General features: G+C 40.7%; 1 protein-coding gene across 2 annotated transcripts in view; it reads left to right on the top strand.

The window, feature by feature from the left end:
• The window catches only part of LOC130213356 (F-actin-uncapping protein LRRC16A-like), a 59,297-nt gene that overhangs the window by 15,184 nt on the left and 21,934 nt on the right, over positions 1–22,179 (top strand). For both annotated transcript variants that reach the window (XM_056444909.1, XM_056444908.1), the window contains exons 3-14: positions 5,289–5,339; positions 11,045–11,104; positions 12,874–12,995; positions 13,672–13,769; positions 14,038–14,108; positions 14,468–14,541; positions 14,796–14,871; positions 18,422–18,510; positions 19,226–19,320; positions 19,612–19,698; positions 20,886–20,989; positions 21,726–21,803. In XM_056444909.1, coding sequence (XP_056300884.1) covers positions 5,289–5,339; positions 11,045–11,104; positions 12,874–12,995; positions 13,672–13,769; positions 14,038–14,108; positions 14,468–14,541; positions 14,796–14,871; positions 18,422–18,510; positions 19,226–19,320; positions 19,612–19,698; positions 20,886–20,989; positions 21,726–21,803 — 1,005 coding nt within the window. The remainder of the gene's footprint in view (positions 1–5,288; positions 5,340–11,044; positions 11,105–12,873; positions 12,996–13,671; positions 13,770–14,037; positions 14,109–14,467; positions 14,542–14,795; positions 14,872–18,421; positions 18,511–19,225; positions 19,321–19,611; positions 19,699–20,885; positions 20,990–21,725; positions 21,804–22,179) is intronic.

Here is a 22,179-nt window from a genome sequence, read left to right as displayed (position 1 = left end):
CGTGGTTGTTGTGTTTAGGATTTGCAGGACTAGACCTCGGCTGCACTGTCAGCAGCTTGTCTCGGCGGGGGGGAATACATGTATTGTAAAACAAATTAATTCTCTGCCTGAGTTTGGAGAGGTTAGGAAGCCTTCCATCCGTAGTGATCTTTCCTGTTTCAGCCCGATTGAGGTCCTTTCTCAGCTTTCTCTAACTAACCTCTCAGACGAGTGGTTATCTTTGGCTTCGCAACCAATTCACTGCAGGCGTATGGCAGGAAAACAGAAGTGTGGGCTCCCTCTGAAGCTGAGGGGATTAACAGTGTAAATAATGCTCAGTCAGTGTGTTTACATGATGGTATAATTCGAATCTTGCTTTAGTCGGACTATGCTATCTTTTGGGGGATCTGCTATTATCCCAATATACATGGCAGTGAGTAATTCGAATCATTGGCCGAAAGCATGTCATATCCGATACGATAGGTGGCGCTGTTTTCATTACAACTCATGGTGATACAGCCATTTCCGCTTGACCTCTTCACCACTACCAACAACAACAACATCAACATTTCGAGAAAGATGGCGAACAGAGAGCAAGGCGAAGCTACATCCCTCTACTATTCTTGCATGATGTTCATCGTGACATTATCGTCTCTTTCGACTCTTTCGACTTCCGGGTCACGACATGGGAGGGAGGGGGGGGGAGGGCGGCGGGATCTCAAGCATGCGCAAAGAGGCAAAGTCCAGTTCCTAATCCAATTCACCGTTACATATAGTGATTCGTTACGATAGTCGAATTATCAACCGGATCGGATCGAGTTATCCAGGGCTGTTAATCGGATCGTAGTCGGACCGCACATAGTCGAACAAAGGTGTTTACATGAAACGGATAATTCGATTTCAGTCCGACTAAGCCAGTTATTCGAATGCATTTAAACACGGTCAGTGTCGCTCTCGGGATGTTCATGTTCTGATAGTTTTGATAATCATGTGTTCGGTCCAGTTTTGAGACCGGTAGAGCTTAGTTAAAACGTAATGCTACTGATGTTCAACCTTACCTGTGTCTGCAGTTCTGACTAGCTTACATAGTGGTACTGTATCCAAATAAATGACATCTCAAGAACTGTCCTTAGTTTTATCCTAGCCTTGCAGTATAGGTCTTTATTAAATGGACCTGGGCACAGACTCTGAGACCTGGCAAGCATACATTAATTTCCAAAAAGGAGGGAAAGTCTATCAAAAGGAGACGTGATCCAAAATGTGGCAAACCCGAACAGAGCTTAGTAGAGAGACCAGAGCAACACCTGCAGCAGCGTGGTGCGATAACCCATTAACAAGCAGCTCAGCTCAAACAGTACGGTATTTTAACTATAATATATTGTGGTAAAATCAAATAATACAGTCTGAAAACATGTCTGATTTGCAAATGACACCATATAGTATTTTTGCTGCTGTATGTTGGAGCAGCAATATCCAGTCTCTCTCTTCTGTTACACTGAGTTACACCATCCATGATTACTCAAAGATAAAAGCATGTGTGTGTGTTTGTGTGTTTCTTACTCCATTGTCTCAAGATATACACAAGCCTCATATTTTGAATAGATACAGTATACCATACAGTATGTACTCTATATCCAACACGAGAACAGAAAGACGCTACAGGAGGAAACGGTGCAAGAAAGACATTTTAGCAAAACATATTTCAGGTTACACTTCACAATCTCTTAGTATGTTGTGCGACAACTGCACTTCATGGTGAAGTCCACCTGGAATCCAATTTGAGATAAGGAAGATGGAGGGAGCAAGAATGCAGACAAAGAAAAAACAACTACCGAGCATTTTTCAGAATGGATTTTTTTCTGTGCACTGATGGTTATATTATCCGATATTGGTCATACAATCTACAACATATAGGCATTTAAATAGAAAAACATGACGCTTTTTTATAGCTTTTGGAGCCTTGTGTAATCATGTAGTGTAAGCATGCTTTTAGGCAATTGTTTAAAATGCTGCATTAGAGCCCTGGCCAAGAAGGATGAGGACATTAAGAGATTAAGGACAGAGTGAGGGGAGAAAGCAAGGATGTGCAAGGTAAGAGGAGGAGAGAAATGCACTGCATTGGATCTATGGTGAGCTGATTGATTTTAGTGTATTAAAAGCTGAGATGGGGTCATCCATCGCAGCATTGTTTTTAACCGAGATGAAACAGCTTTTAAACACTTCCCTTCATTAAATATCTTCCCCTCTGATTCGATTTAAGTCTTGGCTTCTTATCAACCCAACAGCACTTAGAATCTATTAAGTATCGAAGTCATTTCTTACTTTGCCCTTCAGCCGCCTCTCCTCCTCTCACGGTCTCGCGCTCCATCTCTCTGGTGTCCGCGTGTCTCGTCTCAATGGCCGACCTCTCTATCTTGCTCTATTTCTCTGTCTTTTTCTGCATATCCCTAAAAATACTCTCACACTACAGTGCTGTGTTGATATTTTTAGTTTGCAGCCAGCATATCATGAGTCATTAATGTTGCACACACAGACACAAACACAGACACACACACGCACGCACGCAGGACATTATGGCATTAGTTATGCAATAAAGAGTATGAGTCAGCAGCGGTGTGGGGATGAATGTATTTGTGGCCGGGTTGTTTTTTCCACTGCGCTATTTGTGTTCATGATTCAACAGATGATTTAGTCAAAGACATTTCAGCTTTTTTAGTGTTTTGCATTTTTTGGTTTGGAAATGTTAACCAGCATCCAAGTGATTAATCAATAGATCCCCTCATGGTATGAATAACAAGTGTAATACTTGTTTTATTTATTCGAGCTCCAACTTTTGTAGTTCCAAAGGAATAGGCGATCATTTTGGGAACTCCACGTATCAGCTTTCTTGCCAAGAATTATACGAGAAAATGAATCATACTCTCATGTCTGCCTTTTAACGAGGAACCTTCTGCCCGATAGCTTTAGCATACGGCCTGGGAGCAGGCGGAAAATAATATAACTTTTTAATATGTTTTGGAAGGTCAACCCCAAAAGATATCCCCGAACTGGTAAACACATTGATTTAAGAGAGAGAGAGAGAGAGAGAGAGAGAGAGAGAGAGAGATGGCTAGATTAATACCCTTTTTCAAAATTCTTCAAATGCAGCATTTTAGCTTTTGTTTAATTTTTGTTTTCTAGTTTTGTCTTTTAATGCAGTGGCCACATTTGTTTTAAAGACTTTAAAAGCACATTGAACTGAAGTTAATCCAACTGAATTAAATTGAATTGTGAGGGAGATGGATAGATTATTATTATATTTAACAATTATCTGATTGCAGCATTTCAGCTTTGTTAACGTTAAAAGAGCTGTGATGCTCATGTGTTAGGAGGTCTACCAGATCATATCCCCAAACTGGTCAAACATGTTGTGTGTGTGTGTGTGTGTGTGTGTGATACAGAGAGTCGTAGCAGATGCTCCCTATGCTCTTATGGACATGCTCCAATGCTGCTGCCATCTGGTTGGCTGAGTGGGGCTGAAGCGGGTTGGTGATGGCTGTGCGATCATTGGCTACTGGGAAGGCTTTAAGTTCACTTAAAGAGAAAACGATAGGAGGGCAGTGATAACAAGGAGGGGGGTCATAAACCTCGGGGGGGTGTTATGGCTTTGTCCACTCACAGAGTGCAGAGGGGCAGTCATGCATTGACAGCTGGAGGATCGGGGGATGAAAAACTGCTTACAAAGTGCAACAAATTAATTTTGACCAGTAGTACAAGTGTTTTTTAATACATAGGTTGATAAACTAAGTTTAAAATGATTCACTTCCCTCTCTCGACCATACGGAAACAATGAAGCCTAGTTGGTACGTCCCCTCCTCTCAGAGTCAGCAGCTTCTTGGCCGTTACTGGTCTTGACTGCAGCAGAAGCTATTCAGTTACTGGATGTGGTGTTTTTCACTTGTATTGTTAAGAACTAAAAGCATGACATGCTGTCAGAGATTGGACTTTTTATGGCAGATCAAAAGGAGAAATGTTTCGAAGGTCACACAGTCGAAGACCTTTATATGTCATCCACAGTCAAAGTTCTGCAGCCAAAACTCTTATTCCCACAAATGTTGAGGTCGTTACAACTGCAGAACTCCATCCTACATACTCACTGGCCACTTATTGATGATGATTCTTGTTTATTATACCCTTGAACTTACTTTTACAGGTTCTGACAATAGTTTCAATCTAAAACATTGTTTTCACCAAACGTTATTGTTGATGTCTGGTAACGCCATTGCACAAAAAGAAGTCTGACTAATTAAAGGGAGTCAGATAATAATTCTGCTTTCAAGGGCCACTCCAGCCATTTATTATTGCACTTACAGAAAGACCATTCATAGGGTCAAAATATGAGCATCAGAGGTCCAGATATCTGGACTTTACGTCTCAAATTAACTGATGGCCAAACCTTTTAAAAGTAGACCTTTGTTTTAACTTATGTAGTTATCTTTGAAACTAGGTTGATTCTATAGTCAGTATATCTGCACGCACATGGTACGTAAACGAGAGCTGCTGTGCAGAAAAGGGGGAGTTAATCGTAACAGTGGTGGGCGGTGTTTTTTTAGAGCGGTGGTCTTTGGTCTCACAGTCCTTCCTGTCCGCCTCCATCACATCACACCACACAGACCCTGCCTGTGGAGCTGAGGCACAGAGGGCTAGGACACACTGTCATCCTTTTACTTTTTTCACATCTTTCACAGAGATGGTGACAGATTAAAGACCTTTTAAAAAGTCCTTTTTAAAACGATAACTTTGTTAGTGTTCACACATTCTTCGTCACATGAGTTGTGCAAATCATCCCTATAACAGTATCAAGTCTCAATTCACCAGAATAATGAGACCGCTCCTTTGGAGAGGAATGTCAAGCTCATGCATTCCAGTTCTGCCTCTTCAAGCTTTGACTCTTGCTTCACAGAGCAGCACCATGTGCTCTAGTTAACAGGAGCAGTTGGTGTCCAGGCTGCTCAGCAGGCAGCAATGGCACAAGTACAAAGAAACCACTGACCTACAATGGGCTCACTCAGCAGACATGTGTATGTCATGCTTGGCGTGTGTATTCTGTAAATGTCATTGTCTGTTTATGTGTTTGTTTTCAAGAAGAGAGGAGTCGTCCTCCTCGTTATCAGTTTTTTATCTCTCTTTCCACAGTGACTAATGTGTTTAAGAGTCACAAGTCTTTTCATCTGAATGAGTCAACAGGATCTCTGCTCTTTGTCATTTCCTTGTTCGTGTTGGTCAGAGTGCATACTCATTATTCCCTCTCTGTTCTTTCTCTCTTTCAGGCCCTGGCCTCTCACCGGGCTTACCTCTTGACGGCACGCATTCCCACCAAGGTAAGAGCAGCAGCTCCATAGAATTTTTTTTCTTTTTCTTTCAGGAACGACAAGGAAAACCAGTGTACCGAACCAGAGGAATTGTAGATTGTTTAAAGCCAATATTGTGAAACATTTATTTTTCTTTTAAGTCACAAATTACAATGTCAGAAATTAACAGACACTCTTTGATTGATGCTACAGTTATTTTGAAGATGTGTCATCTCCTTGTTCTTTAGGTTTCAATCACAAACAGTTAAATTAAACCACATTTTCTAGAATTGACACATTACATGCTTAGTTTAAAGGTTAAATTCTCCTCTGAAGTAGTTTCTTTACCTTAATTTTTTTTTTTTTTAAACATGAGTTTTACCTAATAAGGTGTAGTTACACTATAAACATGTCAGAATGTGTTGTATCTTCTTATTGTACTTTTGCTATCCCAGTTAGTTTTTGTGTATGTGCTGTAGAGTGTATTAAGTGGATTGGTTATATTGCAGTTACACTGCTGGTTGACACGCCTGTTTGTGTTTTGTTTCTTTTTATTTGGAACAACTGTGCCGTAATGGACCGCAGATGGTAATTGTTAGCACCATTACCAGCAATAAAACATCCGTCATCATTTTTACCAGCATCATTGTCACCTTTGCCACATGAAAACCAGCAGTGCAGTAATGCAATGCAGATGTTCACCAGCTCAACAACTTTAACTTTCTCAACTCGCAATATTAAACATCGCACAGACCTGCTAGCTTTGTAAACAGGCCCATGGTGCTGGGATTTGCTCCAGCACCCTGCAACCTTGAGCTTTGATACGTGGATTTAGAAATGGGCTTGTTATGCCTTGTTGTTATGGTGAAATCAAATAGATGTTTAAGCACTTAAAAGTTGAGTTTAAAAGTTAATTCTTGATCTTGGATTACTTAAACCAGAAGGAATCCCCGTAGTATGCCTGGTCTCCAAACTCTGTTATGTCATGATTTTTTGTTCAAAACCTGCGCAGAACCTATTCCCACATATCCGTACTATTTAGAACCGATTTCCTCGAGGTGCAATGAAAAGTGTGGGCCGTGATGCAAATGTAACACAAACAATAAATCCCCGACAGATCCAGATATTTAGCCTGATAGATATCAGGTGTGTGTCTGCGGGTCATCGTCGAGTGCTGAGCCAATGCAGCTCTGCCTCTGATCTTGGTATTTTGACTCAACTGTTTGTGAGAGGAAAGTCAGACCTAAAGTTGTCTATTAGTTAACCCCAAATGAATTGTGTCTTCAGTAGTAGTTACAATGTCACAAAACAACCCATCGTCAGACTGCTCACACAAACCAAAGCACAGATTCCCAAAACCAAACCGGCCTGTGATTGTACATGGAAGCAGACCACACACCGCAGTATCTGGACTGGCCGTCCATAGGACAGAGCAGCAGTCCACAATCAGTCGCAAGATAAAATCAAATCATCTCTTGTACTAGGTCCAGGAAACACTTAAGAGTTGCCTTTTTAAAAAGCTATCTGCTTCCCAGTCAACAAGATGCCTCGGGGGACAATTCATGTGATTGATTGGTTGCATGAGAACCGATTCATTGGTTTAGTTGGGCCAGAAGAGGCCATAAAGAACACTGAAGCTGACCCGGTTCCACATGATGTCATATGTTGTGTCATGAGCTGTAGGTTCAGGATCTGCTTATTTAGCTGACTCTCCATCTGTTTTCTATTGGTGTTCTCTCTTCTGATCTGGAAGGATTTCTTAAGCACCTGCTCTCTGAAGCACGAACCCCCTTCATCTCTTCCATGGTTCAGTCCGTCTGCCTCTCGGTTTCCACTCTTTTCTTGTTCTGCTTTTGTAGACCTCTTTACATCGCTCTCTATTGTACTTTGTTTCCCGAATTTGGATTTTACTCCTGTTGTTCAACATCACTTGTTTTAATGAAGACATCCAGATGAAACTTTCCAGAGGAGTGATGGAACTTTCTGAAGGTGCATCTTGTGAATTTTATTTTGTGGAAGCTAGAGGCTCTTTTAGTTTTTTTTCCTTTAATTTGAAACATGAGGTGATGCAGCATCCTCTGCCGGCTTTCAGGCAATCCTCTATCCCCTTGTTTGTGTGCTCTGCTCAGCCAGATTACAGCCACAGATCACCTCTACTCTCCTATCTATTTCTCCCTTTCAGCCATTCGTTCAGCTTTCTCACTCGTCGCTTTCTTTTCCAACAATCCAGATTACTTCCTTCTCTCTTCATCCCTGTCTCGCTCCGTGGCTTTCCCATCTGGTTTTCTTCCCCCACTCACCACTGTGCCAAAGGTCAACAGGGATAACCTACAATGTCCTAAATATAACTGAATCTCATAGATTTAATCTGTAAATATGTACTCAATGTTTGATTTTCAAGGAACCCTCTGCAACTAAGGATAATTAGAAATTCATGTTTTAATATTATTAAAGTGATTATTTAAATAGCATGTTTTCAGCATCTTAAAATCCCCAAACTTAAAGATATAGGTTTTCAAAGGTTTATTAAAAAAACGAAATCCTGAAAGAAGCTGAAACCAGTTTGCTATTTTTTCTTTATTTTTGCGATTTTATTATGGTTTTAAGAGATTAATTGATTGTTACAATTGTTGTCAATAATGGAATAATGAATTAACTAATTGTTTTGCCAGTAAAACTCTCACTATTTTTTTAAATCATGGAAAATAATGTTGATGTTTGCTGACAAAATAATGTCTGACATCCCGCTATATTCTGCACTGTAAAGCGACTTTGGGTGTCTTGAGAAGCGCTATATAAAATAAATGATTATTATTATATTGAAAACGAAGGACTTGAGGATCTTTGTTCTTACTGCACATTGTCTTTTGATGGAGCAAACCAACATCCATACAAAGCTGATACAGAGCTTTTAACAGTATCGCTCCTTCTATTGATCTTTTTTAAATGGGAAATCTATATAACAGAAGAGGTGTGTCAAATGCAAATGAAGATTAGCCTCTGCTCAATGTTCCAGCACATGAGCTATTGACTGTATAAGTCATCCGTGGATTCAGGTTTCTAGTTTACTGTTTTTGTTAAATCAAAGCTGAGACAGTGTTGGTTGTTGATTTGTGCTTCAGGCCATCTGAACGTATTGTAGACGTTTGATCTATCATACAGTATATCAGATGCATCTCTGTCTGGAATCCCAAATATGCAACAAAAACACACAAGAGAACAATCAGTAGGAGGAGCTTCACGCAGAAATCCTCTTCTGAACCCACGGTTTAGTATTCAAGTAAATAAATTGCAGTAGCAGTAAACCCTCAGTTAAAGAAATTACTGTGGATCTCTCGTCTCCCGGTCATAGTTGAAATCCCCCTGTAGCTCTCATGCACATCTCAGTGGGGTTTTTGTGTCTCTGCCTCCGATTGGCTCCTTTTGAGGAGCTGCAGGGCCTTACAGTCTGTCAGGGTCTCATCCCAAATATGCACATATCCTCTCTCTCTCACACACACACACACACAAACACACATTCATTCATGACTTCATTCCTTTTGCCTCCATCCTTCTTCTGTAGCCTCTTGTTGCTGTTTATTTGACGAACGTGTACATTCTGTCTGTATCTCTCGTCACGTTCTGCTTAATGTCACAGTTGTGGAAGTTTAAGAAACAAAAGATCACAGTGAGCATTAACAGCATCTCACTTGTTTATAAATCCCAACATCTTCTGTTTACTCGTGTTGCTCAATGTAACAGCATCCTAATGGTCACCATCTCTAATCTTAACACCACTCTCTGCACACCAAACCAACCTGAGCATGAACACATTAAAAGTGGAGGAGAGTGGGTAAAGTGACAGACGGACACTGAACCATTGAGTGAACAGCACTTGGTTCCTCCCTCCACCTCCCAGCATGAGGTCTTGCCTTTGGCTACAACTCATGTTTGTCCTTGTGCTCACTTTTTTTTGGCTGGCTCTCAGTTTAGTTTGCTTTCATGCCACTGGCTGAATAAAATGAACTGTTTACATCCAAAAAATAGTTTTCAATATACAGTACAAATCCAAACAATAAATACTGCTGTACTACTTGTACTTGTATACTGTCGTACTGTACCAGTCAGTATGCTAGAACTAGGTATTTGCACATTACATAAATGAGCGAGTGTCATAAGACATAAGTAATACACCGTCGTATATTGTGTAGCCTCCTAACAAGTGAGAAATTGTTATGCAATACCAATTTGTAATTCTACTAATTCTACAATATTGTGATTAGGTATATGGTAACGGTGCTCAGTGCTGTAGGTCGTAAACGGCCTTTGTAGCTTTAGCTGAACAGCGGCCTCTGAGTTAAAGGTGAATGGTACAGCCGTGTGACAGTATACAGCTACAGAAGAGTCGGCAGCATTATTAAGGAATGTCAGTTATATTGTTGCATCAAACTAAAGTTTGCTTACATTAGCCACCAGACTAAGCTTTGGTCAAACAACTTAAAGGAAGACTAAAACAGCGAATGCCTTTTGAACCATCAGCCCACACAAGTTAATTATGGGATGGAAATGATGGCGTGTGTGTATTTTTATATTGTACCAACAAGTCTGGTACTTGTGGAATTCTTTCAGCTGGTAGACCGAAAATGAGTAACTTACCAAAATAAATAAACACGCACGGACACATACACACACACACTGCATACTGTAGTCAGACAGTAGACACTCTGTGAGAAGACAGACAGTCTACTTATCCTCTCATCTCTGAGCCAAGCCTCAGGAACACCGGGTCCACCTGGAATAGTCTGGCCTCGCTCTCTGGCCTGCCTTCAGGACCTGTACGATCGGTCTGTATTTGACAAAAAGAAAGCGAGGTGGAGTGGGAGTGCAGCAAAACTGTGACCTCTGTGTACAGTCGTAGGCATTCGTGTTCACTGGTTCCACTCTCTCACATTAAAGGAGATCTTTCCCTGTCCTTTTTAGGTATGGAAAGGTCGGCTGCTGTTTATCTCTGTCTCGAAATTCTCTCCGATAAAAGATATACAAAATTCAAATGGCTGCCTTTAGCCTGTCTTGTCTTAAAAAGTATTTTTGGACGGTAATAGAAACATTATTTTTTCTTACTCTCAATTCTGGAAACAAACTGTTAACACAGTAAAGAGAAACAAATAATGATATGGTATCTTATCTGTGGAAACCTAAGTAATTCAAAACAAATGATTTCTTGCAAATGAGCAAGGAAATAGTGGTTGTGCTTTAAATGAATTCAGCTGTATACTAAATATAAGAGCTGATTTAGTTCCACACTTAAAGGACTGGATCTCATTTAAACCTCCAAGTGTTTCTAATGTTGGTGGACAGAAGGAAAAGAAAGAATACAAAATATATGGCTGCATCCCTACCTATTCATTGTGGAGCAGACACATTTTTACACAACATTCCTTAGACAGACAGTCCCTGTACTAGACTGTTGTTATTATTAAGCACAGATACAGTATACATTAGCATCCTCTCGCACAAGCACACATAAACTGTTTATAAGAAGTGGACATAGTCACCGTGACATCAGTCACTGGTTTGTGGACTGCCATTATGAAGTATATCAAGTTTGGCATTTTGCATCATTAGAAGTATCCTATTGTTTAAGCAGTGCAGAAAGAGTTTTATAGTCTATTTCCTGTAATAAAAAGTTAGATAAGCCTAGACTATCTCTCTATCTCTCTATCTATTTTAATGTTGATTTCTGTGCTCTGTTTTAGGTGGAACATTCCTTAAATTATCTGGAGATCCAGGGGATTGCTTGTAACAAGCCGACACAGGTAAACAACCTATCACCAAAACTGTGTCCAGCACACTCTGACAGCATTACAGTCGTAGCTACACATTTTGGGAAATAGACTCACTTGCTTTCTTGGCGAAAGTTTGATGAAAAGATTGATACTACTCATATGTCTCTGTGTAATGGAGCTAGAGCCAGGAGGAAACGTAGCTTAGCATGACGACTGGAAGCAGAGGAAACTTAATAGCCTTGCATCCTCTAAAGTCAGTCTCTCTACAGCATGCAGCTCTGCTTTCAACCACACATGGATATCTTTAAAATAATGCAAATTGTATTCATCCCTCCTCTCTGGTGAGGTCAAATGTCAGAGTCATCTACAGTGAAGGGATCCTAGAGCAGCTTAGATGTAAATATCTTGCTCAGACGCACGAGCAGGATAGCTGTTTGCTGATATGGGTACTTGAACCCAACTTGTTTAGTTTAAGGACAGCGTCAGTAATCACAACAGATATATATATATATATATATGTATATGTATATACACTACCATTCAAAAGTTTGGGGTCACATAGAAATGTCTTTATTTTTCAAAGAAAAGCACTGTTTTTTCAATAAAGATAACATTAATCAAAAATACACACTATACATTGTTAATGTGGTAAATTAATATTCAAGGTGGAAACGTCTGGTTTCTAATGAAATATCTCCATAGGTGTATAGAGGCCCATTTACAGCAACGATCACTCCAGTGTTATAATGGTACATTGTGTTTGCTTATCGCCTTAGAAGACTAATGTCTGATTAGAAAACCCTTGTGCAATTATGTTAGCACAGCTGAAAACAGTTATGCTGGTGATATAAACTATACAACTGGCCTTCTTTTGAGCTTGAAGTTTGAAGAACAAAATTAATACTTCAAATATTAATCATTATGTCTAACCTTGTCAATGTCTTGACTATATTTTCTATTCAATTTTCAATTCATTTGATAAATAAAAGTGAGTTTTCATGGAAGACACGAAATTGTCTGGATGACCCCAAACTTTTGAACAGTAGTGTATATATATATATATATATATATATGTATATACATATATATACACAAACAAAATGAGTGGATGGAGAGAGAAAAAATTATGTTTCCCCATGGAAGAGATTCCATTTGGCTTTTTGACCAGAACTGGTCAGCTGTCAGTCAGCAGGATCTACCGAGAAAATATAATAATCTGTCACTAGCCACACCATTCCTGCAGCTGAACCTCCCTCCCACTCAGTTCTTTTAATATCTTGACCGATGTTCTCCCACATTTTATCAGTATCAGCACGGATTATGTTAATTGTGGCCTCTAGAGGAAGCACATATTGCCTCACATCACCATTTGCATAATTGCAGTGAGCACTGAAGTGGTCAGCCAGTCTTAAATAAGTCATTACATCTTTACTTTTACTGGAGACGAAGATGCGGGTTGTAGATGTGGTTGAGTGGATCGATGGATGTGTTTGTTTCATTCTCGTGAATTATATTCGCGCTCGGTAGATTCGGTGGAGTAGACAGGCAGAAAAGTGAAATATGAAAGCAAGGGAGTCTGATAAAAACATACGCATACACACATAATGCAATCACGTTGAGTCCTTTCTCTGCCTACAAACTGTTCTAATTTGGTAGATGTTATTTAGACTCAGCAGATGGAATAAAGACAGATAGATGGATGATTAACTAATCTGAAAAGTAGAACTGCGGTTGAAGCAGGTGTAGGTGAAACCATGCATGCTGTTGTGCGTTACTTATTAATGATGTGTCCCTTTTAGCTGTTCGTCGAGTACGAGCGTGGCTCCTTCTCTCTGAAGCTGCTCTCTACAGAGGAGGTCAACGAGGTGGTCGCTCACATAGGAAACTGTCTGCTCAGGATATGTCCCGGGCTACCACCTAGGTGAGTTACACCGGCATGCGCCTTTGACTCTGTGCAACATTTATTTGGTTGTGTCTCATGTCAATACATTTTGAGATGTATATAATTCATCTAATAGTATCAGTCATAAATCACTGCATAGGTGCTCTAAATCATAACTGAAAATGTTTCCAACACCGAGGGTTTAACCAGGTGCAACAGACAGATCTGTGGAAGGAGCTTTGGTTGAGTCATAGCAACAGTATACTGGATTTCATGTCGCAAAAACATGCGTCTCATATTTCATCTCATAATGAGGATGTAAATAGCATTTAAAATGTTTTGTTGAGGAAGCATGAATAAAAATGCAGAAATCATCGCTGATGTAAAATACTGAACTTGTATAACCTCGTCTTGCAAACGGGACAATGTTTCTGACTTGACAGAGTAGCGGATGTCTTTATGCTTGAGCTGCAGTCCATTTAATGCCGAGTTGATTTTTATTGTTTTTTTATATTCAAAATTAAATGTGTGGTATATTTAAATGTATTTAACATTAGAGTGCTTTCCAAATGACCACTGACAAGTAAGGCAGGAAGAAAGTGGCCTGGAGCTGCTTGTTTTAAAAGCTTTAAAACAAAAGATTTTAGGCTTTTGAACATTTCCATATTTGAGAAATGTAGAAATGGGATGACTCAATTTGTTCTTCTCTTCTCAGTAAAGTGATGAAGAAGCTCTGCATGGAGCCTCCAGACAGGCTGATCTCTCTGCAGACTCTGTGGGAGAACAACAAGCCTGCTGAGCCTGGACCTTGTGGTGAGAATCTGTGACTCTGCAGTAAATAATGTGCGCTACCTCATCCCATTGCTAAAATGATGTTTGGTGTGTGTGTATTGGGGGGCTAGAGTCATGTATACAGTGAGTTTACATCAATGTTACAGTAGTTTCACATGGTGGATGAAATCAATCATCATTTGTGATGAAATAGTTTTTACTGGCTTGCATGTTTGCCTAATCTACATCTCACAGCTCTGTGGTAAGATGCCAAAGTATTGTATGTTTTTGTTGTGTTCTTTCTGCACAGGTGGGTTTTCTCAGATGTACAGGTGTGTCTGTGACTGGTTGGGGCTGCCTTACAAAGAAGAGGTGCAATGGGTCAGTATTGTTTTTATTCCTTTGTGCAGAGGCACAGCATCGGCAGATCCAGCTTCAGCTGTGCGTCAGTGCTGTTGGCTGGCTGACATGAAACTTAATAAAGCCCTTTGATGAATAGGGTAGCCACAACAGTGTGAATACAGTACCAGTCTCCTTCGTATCTTTAACATTCTCAAATTCTATTTTATGGTCTTGCTCTTCCTTTTCCAAAATGAAGTTATTCTTTCTCTACTGTATATGTTTCATCTCCTGTGTGCACTTGTGTTTCTATCTGTCTCATCAAGGAATTACTAGCAGATGTTTTTATGCTAACAGCCATGTCTGTTAACACTGGCTTTGCTTAATTGTTTCCCTTGCAGGATGTGGACACCATCTATTTGGCACAAGACACCAGAGAACTCAACTTGCAGGATTTCAGCCATCTGGAGAACAGGTAACTGTTTTGCACAGAAAAACATCAAAACGTATATATCAAATATGAAAATAACAAATCATATGAAAAGCAATGCACGCAGATGAGGCCATGTTGGGATAAGAGAAGCACTAGACTAAAGATTAAAAGAGCTATCGCTGGTGTGACATGATTTATTATCAAGTGAAAAATGTGCTGAAGTCGACACTAAATTAAGGTTGCACTGATGAAGAACTATGTATAGTTGCAGCTGTGACCTTTTCTTTCCTCCTCAGGGATCTGGTGGCAATAATAGCAGTGCTGGAGTTTAACCAGTGGTTCACCAAGCTCTCCACTAAGGACTACAAACTGGTTAGTGACCACTATTCGAATACATCCTCCTCGTCTGTTCAGTGATCATGTCTGCTCAGTTTTTACGTCACAGTACATTTTGCTGGACAAACATTATCACAGTGTTAGTCTGCTGCCATAATACGGCAAAAATAATCCAGACATAATCCCATCTCAGAGTTAAATAGTGAGTATCACGACTAAACAGATAGATGAGTCCCTCTCTGTCTACCTGCTTGTCAGTTTGTTCTCTCTTTTTCTCACGCGTGTAAAGGTCCGACTTCTCACTTCCTTACCGCACTTCTTGTTCCCATACAGTAAAATAAATGGGGTGAGAACTGAGGACGAGCCTGCTTCCCTCTGCCCGTCCGTCTGTAAAATACTGCGATGTGGTATTTGACAGATGGACAGACCAGCTGGTTTCAGCTAAATGTGGAGAATCCCTGTGTAAATAAGACAAAGAGTCCACAGACATGCGGGAGGCTCTGTGAGGCTGCACTTAGACACAGCGGTGGTTTGAGCTAAACGCTGATGTCATCACGTTACAGGCTCACAATGATGTAGCTAAATGCTAATGGTTAGCAGGTATTGTTTACTGCTCAGTGCCAACTATGTCTACCATCCTAGTTTGGCGCTAATTAGCTCTACACATAAAGTAGAGCTGAGGCTGTTGGGCCTATCAGTACTTTTGCTGGTATTTATTAAACCGAAGTACTGAACAGATACAAGTTTTGAGCCTGGACCGGCTGACAGACCGACCGACCAACCTGAAGGCTCACATTGGCAAAATAATGTTTGATGAGAGGATTACTGTTCATCACGAGAATTGGAAGACTATACTCCCAATTCTGATGAATAGCGGACTAGTGTTATGGTTGGTAAAAACTATCCTGTAGTTAAAGGGCAAAACTTCTAAATAAACATCTCTCTCTCTCTACCGTTGCCTCACTGTTTACCTCGATGTATCTCCCTGCACAGGACATCCCCTTTGTTCCCCACAGCCTCTCCTCCTGTCTGTTGAGGATCAGCCCAATGTTCCCGTGTGATAAGACTCGTAATCCTAACCAGACAAAGGGGCTCAATGTCTCAGGCTGCTGCCTCCCTGCAGCACTCCATCGCTAACTGCCTGTTTCAAGGCTTCGCTCAGTCTTACCAATTACCACACGCAGCTTCCTCAGTCCAAACAATTATTGCACGCCTTCGTCACAGACTATTTCTTTTGTATTTAATTTTAAAATCCTGCCTCTTGCTGTGCCGTGTGCATATTTAGGCTCAAATACTCACACAGGCACATGTGCACCAACGTGTGTCCTTTCTGTTTCCCAGATTAGTTTGTATTATAATGGACCCTCAGGCTACTTTGCTGGGAAGGTTTCGGCACATGTTTATTCAAATGATTCAGAGTGGGGTTTCTTTTGGTGATGTTAGACATAGATTTTGTATGCATATTTGGATGCTGTTTAATGCAACAGAAACTCCTAGTCTTATTTTCCTGTTCTTTTATGTGTGTGCATGTTTATATGGTGATAATACAAAATCCAGGGTTGAATGGATGTGCTCTGGTTCGTGATTTTGAGTTGTTTTGATCCTGTGCCAATGGAAACAGTGACTTGGAAAGAAGAAAAAGAAGGAAACAGAGTGAAAGAGACTAAGTGCCGACAGTAAACGGTGCAGTGAGTCAGAGACATAAGGCCAGCAGAGAGGTCAGTGGACAGAATGAATGGGTGAGATGCTAGATGAATAAGGAAATGAGTGAATGGTATCAGGAAAGGGAGATCAGATCAGAAAAATGAAGAGGAACTCGACATTTACAGCTGGGGAAACTTGTCGCAAAATCAGTTGGCAAGTAAAGGTTCAACTCGAGGGCAACACCACGCCTGAACAAGTGTATTTGTATAACTGTGTACAGTTGCATAGATAAACAAATCTAAAATAGAAATGCCATAAAACAGAAAGAAAAAGAAAAGAAGAAGTGAGGGAGTTGTAAAATAATAAATACACAATTGTCAGGCTTAAATGACAGCCTAACCGTCTCAGTCAAACAGATATGGAATCTCCCAGTGCAATAGACTGAATAATATAACACACACACACACACACACACACACATCTCCGCACAAACACTCTCACACACAAAAGCAGCCGGCTATCTTCACGAGGGATTATGCTGCTCATCCTCAGTTCAATCAGGCTGTTTGTCTCGTGGTCTAATCAACATGTTGAGCCCAAAATGAGAAAGGAGGAGGAGAAAAGGAGAGGAGAGGAGGGATAAGAGGACTTGCGTCCTGATGACTTCCTGGTCGCACAGTATGTGTTGTATTCCAGCAGACTGAGGGTCAGAGCAGCACAGCATGATGAGGCTCTTGTTTAATGGCTGTTAAATGTGTGCTGTCCCCAACATGCGTATGTTCCCTCTCTATCTGCTCCTCCACGACTGACTGCTCTCACCTTTCCCTTTTCGCCATTTCACCCCTCACTACCCTCTTATCTCCTTTATCTGTATTATGTGTCATCTCTCGCTGCCCTCCATCATTCTTATCCCTCTTCTGTAATACTCACAGTTTCAGAGAGTAAACATGTGAACAAGAGTCCCTTTCTTCCATCTCTCTCCCTCTCTCTCTACCCCTCTCTCCTTTTCTTCGTCCCCCCCCCCCCCCCCCTCACTGTAGATAACAGTGCTGGACAATGTCGGCAGTGTTTTGGCCACACTGAGGCTGCCGGCTGGAAGAAACAGGCCCTTATAGCTGGAATGCCAATTACCAAGAATAAAAAGCAAACAATGGTCCAGTAAAGTGTTCATGACAAAACAAATGTTGTGTTATGAATCGGTGCATACATTTAGCATGGAATAATCAGAATTACTGCAGTTACTGCAGGGTGTGTGTGTGTTTGTCTACATGTTTGAGTGTGACGCAGCACACAGTGAACTGGGTCAGTGAACCTCTAGGTAGGGCACGGACGGCCAACTGTTGAATTTTTCATTTTGTCTAAATATAAGTGGCTTTGCTCCCCCGACTCTCTGTCCTGCAGAGAGCACAGAAGTCAGACAACTTTTCTCCCTCCAAAGTGTCTGAAGTCTGCTGTTTCTTTTACCAAAGAGACCGTATTGACTTGCATGCTGGGGATTTTCTAACATTCTGCAGTGCAGCTTTAAATAACATTCATAAACTTTAAAGAGTTTTTCACAAGAACCCTTGAGGGAATCGTGTTCCCCAAAAGTACATTTCTTTGTTATTCCGATGACCTTGGCTGTTTCAATCCAAGCTTTGCTGTTCTAGATAAAAGCGCATTTCAGGCCTTGAAGCTAGTTCAGTTAATTAGTTTATTGTTGTGCTTTCGATTAAAAGCTCTGATAAACTGAGCGTGAGACTCACAATATGTAACATTGTATCTCCATCTTTGCATATCACCCTGACTGCCCACGCTTTGGTCGAGCACGAACAGAAAAGATTAAGCAAATGTAGAGGTGTTCTTTGTCTTTAATTATACTAGCTGCAAAATGATGAATAACAAATGTTTTTTTACTATTTTATGACGTCTGTTGTGTACATGTACGTGTGTGTGTCTTCAGTCTGCAGATGTGTGTGAGCAGATCCTTCGGGTAGTGTCTCGCTCCAGTCGACTGGAAGAGCTGGTTCTCGACAACGCAGGACTCAAAACGTGAGATATTGCAAGCAATTGAAAGAGCAGCCCACCAATATTCTAAGTTACATGTAAAGGTCAATGAACTCATAATGAAGAACTTTGCCAAGTGGGACAAAGTTTCCTCGACAGAAAGAGTCCAATCATAGACACTGCCTTGCATTATGGGAAATGTATGATCCATAGAAATAGAAAAGGAGTTGAAGGGGCATTCCCATTCAAATCAACGTTGCAGGATGGTAGGAGAGGCAACGTATAAACGATACAGACTTCACGAGGAGGGGTTTTGCTGTAGCGACTTAAACGAGCAGTGGAGGAGGAAGGTTACAAATAGTGAGTCAGTAAATATGCCCTTTTTAAACAATCACAAGTCTCCTAACTTCATGGAAATGCAATACTAAATCACGTGTTTCTAAAATAACATGTCAAACTTTCTTTTGGCAAATATTTTGATTTAGTATGCCTGCTAAAAAATTAGATGTTATAGCATTACATGTCGAAGATAGAAATGCAGATTTTGTGAATGTGAATTTGATTGACTTATCATAGGTATTACAGGTAGTAACAACCTATTTTAGTCTCCCAGTAAGCCATGACATGAGACATGTTCAATGGCCTGTTTGCTTCTATTCTAATCTGCTGTATGGACAGAAAATGACATTTATGTCGCCAAAACTTTTTGATACACTGCATTGATCCAACACACATAACGCAACACTCTTTCACACAATAGGGATTTTGCCCAGAAGCTAGCTGCTGCCCTGGCCCACAACCCCAGCTCAGGACTCGCCACCATTAATCTTGCCAATAACCCACTGGAGGACAGAGGTACGTTGATGTTACGTTCACTGGTTACAGATCAGTGAGAACAACAAGTTCAATAGTTCATCTCCTATATCCTAATGAATTAAAGACACATTCCACCAAATGTACGATGGATTTCTGGGGTTTACACATCTCTAGTTTATTTGTTTGGTCCCATGTAAAATTTACCACAATGTAGTAATTTTGCTTTGGTAGACTTTGAAAAGTTTCTGTTTCTGAATATATAATGAATATGTTGCCTGTTCGTCAGTCACTATGAGGATAATCATTGTCCTTTCTGTTTCCCCTCTGCAGGTATCTCCTCCCTGGGTGCTCAGTTTGCCCGACTCCATAAGGGGCTCAAACATTTAAACTTCTCTAAAACCACACTATCACCGAAAGGTATGTGCTGTCCTTTATTCACAGTTTATAATGCAGGAGGGTGACAAATAATAACATGTGCAATTTTAAAATGTTTTTTATTCATGTACACTCCTTTCATCAGGTGCAATCCACATCTTCCACTAATCTAATCACACCTCCTGTGAACTGTAATGCTAATGACACTTAATTATTGCAGTATTGACACTATGAGTGAAAAAAAGAAAATGTGTTTCTCGTGTTTGTTATGCGTGAGCTTGCAAAAGAGACAATCTGTAAATAGTATTCATGTTTTTTTCATTTGCATAAATACTGCTTAGTAGACCACTTTCCTTCGATCGGAAGAGCTGTAATTTCTTGGCAGGATGGGAAAAAAACCTTCTGCACTAATGGCCTTTTATGACATTCTATGAAGGAGATGATTTTGCTTTTCCGCAACAACAAAACGCTGTGAATTTGTTGTCATTCTTGTTCAAGATTAAATGTAGCCGCCGTCAACGACCACTTGCAGATAACATTTCTTCTTGGTTCTCACCCAAAGTAAACGCATCGGGCACCGTCTTTAGGGACCCTCTGTAAACATGCTCTGCTCTCAGGCAATCAATAAAGAGCTATCATATTTCACAGTGAGGGGTTAGTGAAAGGGCTGCTCCGCCTACACTGAGCCCTGCTATTGTCCCAACCCCCAAAACCCAAATTGCTTGGAGCAAAAGTAAAGGCTTGAGGACATTTTCATCTTTTTTTGCAGCTGAAGTAGATCCATCATTTGATTCCAGTTAAATGTAACATGAAAATGTTTAAATATTCGCATCTATTGCAGAAATCTCGGAAACTTTGATTATTAGAAAGCTTTTCTTGTTATCTTATCGTTATGTATTTTTCAGCTTTTTCATCTGTCCAACAATGTCTGTCTCTCACGTTGTAAACATTTGAATGACAGCAGCTCTTGTTAGAGACCAACCTTAAATTAATTAATTAGAAAATATCTTCTTTGACATAAAAAAAGAGAGCCTCCTCCAGAACCGCGACTCACACTGACAAAGGCCTGCAGCGTTGCATGTACCCCACCGTGAGAAGGCATGCTCTTTCCCCCTTTCACTCTACAGTCTGTTCCCGTTCTTTCCTGTTCCACTGATGTTTCCTTCAAAACAGGAGGCTTGAGGATTGTGATAATGCTGACATTGCATGTGTGTGTGTGTGTGTTGCAGGGGTGAACAGCCTTTGTCAGTCACTGAGTGCCAACCCGTCCATCCCCAGCAGCCTGGTCCATCTGGACCTCTCAGGGAATGTCCTCCGAGGAGACGACATGCAGGTACAAACGCGCTGGTGCTAATCCACGTTAGCGCTAGTAGCAATGACACTCCATTGAAACAGTTCAGTGCTGCAGATGTGTGATGGTGTTTTCAGAACGTTATAAATCAGTTAGCATGTCACCCTGTAGGAGAGCATCAACTTGAGAATGGCTAAATCTGTCCAGAGCCCATATACAAGGATGGGAGAGAACCTGCTATTGTGGGATTACTAATCCGAATCTAGTCTCACTGATACAATCGCACTAATCCCAGGGACACACTGCATTTATAGCTATACAACAACTCATGGTGAATACAGACACAGGTTAGTATAATATGCTGCCTGAAATACTGCAGTGACTAAAACTGATTGTTTTGAAGGAATAGATGACGTTTTGGGAAAAACACGTAATCCCTTTCATGAGAAGACTGATTGCACTCACATGTCTGTACATTTTGAATGTGACACCAGCAGCTGGTTCGTTTGGCACACAGACTGGAAACGGTATACCAATCAACCAGGAAGTCCTGCGCTGTCCAAGAACTATGACACAACACGATCTGAAATTGGAATACATTTTTTTTACGAAAGCACAAAAGGGATATGAATAGTCAAAAGTAGCAGAATAACAGAGAAAACAACACGTAGATCTGCTCATATAATGTATTAACCAGAAGTGTCGTCACATTCCTGTGTTGACGAGGCATCGTCTTCTTCTTTATAACAATGTCTATCGTGTTTTGCTTTATATTCAGCATTTCTACCACTTCCTGGGTCAACCCAACCGCCTGGCAACCCTTGACCTCTCCAACACTGACTGCTCATTGGACCAGGTGAGTTACGAGGCACCCTAAAATGATGATATGCCTGTGAAAAGAGAATCTGGTAAAAAGATGTATACAATAACGCAGTATATTGTTTTATCAAAACAAGAATAAGAAAATGTATTTCTGTGTCCAAACAACGCGCAGTAACATCTGTCACTCATTATGCCGTATTGTAAAATGAATTACCAGCCATTAATATCGGTGTTGCGGGGAATCTAATTGTATATACCCACTCAAACTGTGTTGCCATCCACTGCTTGTGAAGTGATCTGAATACCATGTGTGATGTATTGATGTGGGTCTGAGAGCCATGTTCAGCTTATTGATTAGTCAAAGATGTAGCCAGCTGCCAGCCTATTGACCAGCTCCTAAATCATATTCT

The sequence above is a fragment of the Pseudoliparis swirei genome, chromosome 22, assembly GCF_029220125.1.
Source record: "Pseudoliparis swirei isolate HS2019 ecotype Mariana Trench chromosome 22, NWPU_hadal_v1, whole genome shotgun sequence".
NCBI classification, from domain to species: domain Eukaryota; kingdom Metazoa; phylum Chordata; class Actinopteri; order Perciformes; family Liparidae; genus Pseudoliparis; species Pseudoliparis swirei.
The sequence above is the reverse complement of the archived record's forward strand: the minus strand, read 5'-3'. Positions and strand labels throughout refer to the sequence as shown.